This window comes from Setaria italica, chromosome VII (genome assembly GCF_000263155.2).
Source record: "Setaria italica strain Yugu1 chromosome VII, Setaria_italica_v2.0, whole genome shotgun sequence".
Lineage (NCBI taxonomy): Eukaryota > Viridiplantae > Streptophyta > Magnoliopsida > Poales > Poaceae > Setaria > Setaria italica.
The window spans coordinates 24,336,567-24,341,965 of record NC_028456.1 but is presented as its reverse complement, the minus strand read 5'-3'; the positions used below and the strand labels follow the sequence as shown (position 1 = coordinate 24,341,965).

Sequence of the window (5,399 nt, the reverse complement as noted above, 5' to 3'; positions counted from 1 at the left end):
AGGAGAAGCTAGGGGAAGCGTGACAATGACAAAAAGGAAATCTCCTTAAAAAGGAAGAATATGGGAGAGTAATAGCCCTCTGCTACATAGCGATCACATTAATCAACCGGTGAACAACCAAACTGAATTACAATGTATATATGTAAGGCTATGGCTTTTGCAAATACAAAAGTAGCTATTGCTCCGCGAGAAATCAAATGGATAATTAGGAAGTGTCCAGAACCCTAAAAGTTTTGTTGTTACTAGAAGAAATTGTAAAGAGCAGGGAAACTGAACTTTCGTGTATGCAAGCATGGGAAACTGCAATCTCGAGTAATGTCCTATTTCCAGTAAATGGGCTTTGTTATATTATTCAATCTAGTAACCCACGTTACAACACGATTCGCACAATCTGGCTACAATCCTGGCACCAATCAGCAAGAAATCCTCCAATTTGCATACGATTGATTATGCACGCACTCTATTAGCCTATTACACTAGCTTGAGGCATTGTGTTGTACATGATTGTAATCCAACACTTTTAACTAATTATATATTAGCTTGATATGTTATTTTACTTGCAAATGGTTGGTGCAAAATCCCAAGACTGCTAGACAGTAACATTTATTTCCTTGTAGTTTTACTCTCATCGGAGATTCAAGAGGAAGTTCCGCTCGAAACCTAAAGTTGAGTTATTTCTAAAGGGATTGTTAGAAAATGCAACCACGTTCGAAGGAAGAAAACTGCAAGAGAAGGTAATCATGTTTCTCTAGAAAATCCCATCAAAGGTAATTGTATTTCTTATCCACTAGACCACTACTAGATTCCCTTTTGTGCTCTGAAGTTGGAAATCTGGTTTCCTCAAATAGAAAGTTCACAGTTTCAATCCCACCAGCAGTTTACTATCGGTCGAATTTTTCCTTTTCATTATACACGCACTTATTGTTTTATATTTATTTCATGAACATTATTTTGATACATTCTTTGGTCTCGCAGAGAACAGTGGACCATGATGATGCTGAAAGTTGTGGTACGGATTCAAACTACTCATTTTTAATACTTTTTACACAATAGACTTGAAAGACATACATGTATTCATTTATGTCCCAAAATATTATTCATTTTATTTTTTCTATATACATAACTTTTGCTATGTATCTTGACATAGTATCTAGGTGCATATCAAAAGCTATGTACAAAGCAAAAATGAATAGTAATTTGGGACGAAGGGAGTAGTTAGAAAAACATTGTCTAGTAGGTTTAAAATGGAGAGCTGAAGTGTTTCCTTTTCAACTTACAAAAATGTGGCATTTTGTTATGTCGTTGAACATTGAGCTGTAGATTTGAGATCTCTTATTATTGACCCCATATTTTGCAGGGACTACTACCAGGAGCAGCAAGGCTATTCGTACCAGGGGAAGGGGAAGGGTAAGAGGAAGGGGAAGGGGAAGGGGAAGAAGGGGAAGAGGAAGGGGGCCTTCGCCTGTTGCATATCGTCCCATGCTCCGTGAGATGGATAAACTACCCCCTGGTTTTATTTAGCTTTGGGGATATGATTTTCAAGGGGAGACTGCATGACAACAACTAGTCTACAAATTGTCATGTGTTGTTGCTTAAGAATAAATGCACAAGGATTATTGTGCGCGCTACATCAAACCATCTGATGACGCTGCGTGTTCGATTTCCGTACCGTTTGTTAAACTGGAGACTGATGTTGTTTGCTTCAAAATCTAATAATGTTTGGTGACAATTTTGACCATATCTTGGCATGAGATATTATCACAGCCACAGGTGATGGCCTTTTAGAGTTTCGGTTTCTGGTGGAAGGTGCAGCATATATGATTGCCTGAATAGTTTTCTACAGGTCATATTATTTGTACTTCATCAATTAGATACTTCAGCTGCATAATATGCAAGCTTCTGCTCCATGAAGTGCACATTCCAGTGATGTGCATCAAGCTTCTGGTGATCCTCATAGTCATGCATTGGTATGTTTGCTTAGGGTGTGTTTGATTAAGCTGTGACTTTTGAAAAAGTAACTGTGAGAGGGCTATGGAAAAATTGTTATAGGTTGTGGGCCGTAAGAAAGCTAAAAGCCGTTTGGTGAAACAATTGTGATTTTTTGGAAACACTTACGAGCAGACCCCACATGTCATTCACAGTCCACCCCACTGAACTCTCTTTCTCTCTCACTGACGAGCGAACCCAGTATCTTCTTCTTCCTCCCAGCGTACAGATTGATAGGAGAAGGGAGGAGGGGAGTCGTGCGCGGCTCCGATGGCCGTCGGCGAGGCCTTCCCGACACCCGCGGCCAGAGGAGCTCGCACCAGTGTTTGAGGCGCCCGCGGCGTCGGAGCTCGCACCCGTGACCGGAGGAGCTCGCGTCGGAGGCGCCCACAGCCGGAGGAGCTCGCGCCCACGGCGTCAGAGCGGAGGCGCCCGTGGCATCGGAGCGGAGGGCCGAGCTTGCTGGCGGCGGCGGATGGGAATAGAAGGGGGGAAAACGAATCGGTATCTCATAACCAGTGACAGGTGGGTAATTTTTTTGAAGTTGCCCACCTTCGCAGCCGGAGAAAGCATGGGGGAAGTTCCTGTGAGTTTTGTACCGAGGAAAAGTAGGTTTGGCCCAAAGCACCTATGGGTTTGCCACCCCTTTGGTTGGCTTTTGACTTTGTAAGAAGCAAAAGCAGGTTGGGAAGCTCAACCAAAGGGGCTTTATTACTCCCTCCATTCTAAATTATAGGTCGTTTTGGATTTTTTAAGATTCATAGATTTTACTATACATTTAGATATACTCTATGCCTAGATGCATAATAATATATATATTAGAAAAGTCAAAACGGCGGAATACTGGGCTATCGTGGCCGCAAAGACATGCTGGCATCACATCATGCATGGTGCATCTGAATTATGTGGGCCGTAATAAATAGTGGATGGATTATCAGAGAGAAGGAGAACATAGACAGACAGGGACACACGACACACCAATACAACCCGTCGAACACAACGGGCCAAGCGATCGACTCATCAGTCGTTTCACGGGTCACGCGAGACGCACAGCGCGCTCCGCGCCTTTTCAACCTGTGCAGCCCCGGGTTGGGCCCTCAAGGATGCAGAGCCGAGTACGTCCGGTACCTGTACTCCGCCGCCGCGTCCTCCTCCTCCGCCGCCGCCCGTGCGGCCGCGCCGGCTGGCTCGCCGGAGCCGCGGTATTTGGGGCGGCACGGCAGGTAGCTGTTGACGGGGCAGGACTTGGTCTGGCGTTGGAACTTGGCGCACTCCTCGTGCGAGCGCTGGTTGGGCGCCCACTGGATGCAGTTGCGGTCGACGTTGAGCCTCCCCTCCTTGATCAGGTCCCAGCAGCATGAACCAAGCGACGTGAAGTAGTTGCCGGAAAGCGTGAGGTTCTTGAGGCGGCCGAACGCGAGCCGGCAGAGCGCGTCGGGCACCTCGCCGTACAGGAGGTTGTCCGCCAGGTTGAGCTGCTCAACCTTGCGCAGGCACGCGAACGACGCCGGGATGGTGCCCGTGAGCTGGTTGGTGCCGGCATCGATGACCGTGGCCTTCTCCAGCAGGCCCAGCTCGTAGGGGAGGCACCCGCTCAGGCTGTTGTTCAGGAAGAGCACCTCGAGGAGCGTGCCGGCGTTGCGGGAGATGGACGTTGGTATCTCCCCCGTGAACCGGTTGTTGGCGAGGGAGAGGTAGTTCACCGGCGACTGCCCGATGTTGTCCGGGAGGCTGCCGGAGAACTGGTTGTTGTTGACGAAGATGGCTTGGATCCGCGGGAACCTGCAGAAGACGCCGGCGGGGAGCTCGCCGTAGAAGCTGTTGAACCTGATGTCGATGAAGGTGGCGTTGGTGAGGCCGAGCACGTCGGTCGGGAACGGGGCCGGCGCGAGCCTGTTGTTGCTCAGGTCCAGCTCGTAGAAGTACTGCAGGCCGCCGAGCGCCGGCACGGCGCCGCCGAAGTCGTTGGAGTTGGCGTGGAACAGCGCCAGGTCCGGGAGGCTGTTGATGAAGCCCTGCAGGGAGTCGGAGCGCAGCATGTAGCCGTTGAAGTCGACAGACGCGATGGTCCGGTCCGTCACGTTGGGCGGCCGCTCGCAGAAGAAGCCCTTGTAGCTGGAGCACAGGTCGGTGCCGCTCCAGCTCGGGGTGATGCCCATGGGGTCGCACGTCACCGTCTGCCTGAACTGCTGGATCACCAGGTACGCCCGGTACAGCCGCTCGTTCTCGAAGTCGCACGCCCGCGGACCCGACGGCGACGGCGCCGGGCTGCTGCCACTGCTGCCTCCCTGACCGCCGCCGCCGCCGCCGCCGATGCCGATGCCGATGCCGACACCCCCGCCGCTGCCGAGGCTGACGTCGAGGTCCTCCCGGCTCAGCCGGCTCGCTCCGGCGCGCGGCGCCGCGAGCGCGGCGCACGAGAACAGGAAGCAGAGGAGGGCGAGGCCCCGCGACGCGCGTGGTGGACCTGCCATTTCCCGGATTCTGATCACGGGAAGCGTCGGTGGCGGAAGACGAGAGAAACGACGAGGCGCGTGCGGTCGTGCGTTTTCACCCGAGCCGAGAGAGCCAGCCGGTTCGGGGCGGGCCCGGTGTCTCTTGGCAATCTCCCCGCGACACGGATGGTGCTGGAGGGAGCTCGACCGCCACCGGCGCGATCGAGTGGGAAACTCGCGATGCCATGGCCGTCAGGACGTGCGGGGGTATATAAACACCCGCACGGCGCGGCGGCACGAGGGAGTTGGTGCGCGCTTGCATTAACCACTTCACTCTGACCAGCCTGGAAGGTTCTGTAGTTGGGAGCGGCAAGTGTGATCTTTCCTGCGATGGCAATTCGCGTGTGCACCAGTGTTGTGGTATGTTGCTTCAGTAACTGCAGTGCTCTGAAAGGAAGCAGTGTCCTTTTGTACTGTAATTCTGTTCGGTATTCACTGTCCTGGCCGCTGTTGTTTCAGTCTTTCGCATGACTGCACGAGGAGCATGTCCTGTTGCCTGTTGGACTGTGCATATGCAATTATGCAGTACTCGAATCCAATATTGGACAGCTTGACTAGTCTGAGCGTCGTGGACGTCTTTGTTGGGATAGTCTACAACAAGAGGAAGAGGGCGCCAACAGCCTCGACTGAGTAGGCGCCTGATTGATCTAGTTTGTTAGCTGGGTAGTTTGTTAGGCTTAAGATAAGGATTAGAGGAGTTAGTTGAGATTTGTAGTGGCCGGCACTCATATAAGCTGAGCGACAGTAGAGGAGGAGAAGCAGAGTAGAATCAATCTCTTCAGAGCCTCCTAGGGAGGGTGAACGTGATCTACTGTTGTGCCATTATCATCAATAAAGCCTTCAGTTTCCTAGCTCTATCATCTGGTATCAGATGGGACTTTCCTTGGCCAATGCTTGCTACCGCCACCGCGCCCACCA

The 5,399-nt window shown here is 51.3% G+C and overlaps 1 protein-coding gene across 1 annotated transcript; it reads right to left on the bottom strand.

The window, feature by feature from the left end:
• Nucleotides 1-2,862: 2,862 nt before the first annotated feature.
• Nucleotides 2,863-4,684, bottom strand: LOC101757501 (uncharacterized protein At4g06744). The gene has a single exon (XM_004976097.3). It carries the CDS (start codon nt 4,458-4,460, stop codon nt 3,084-3,086), a length of 1,377 nt encoding a protein of 458 aa, XP_004976154.1. The 5' UTR covers nt 4,461-4,684; the 3' UTR covers nt 2,863-3,083.
• Between the last annotated feature and the right edge of the window lie 715 nt (nt 4,685-5,399).

Bases quoted from the DNA above. Each gene is read 5' to 3' on its own strand.
- LOC101757501 (XM_004976097.3), bottom strand. From the start codon at position 4,460: ATGGCAGGTCCACCACGCGCGTCGCGGGGCCTCGCCCTCCTCTGCTTC.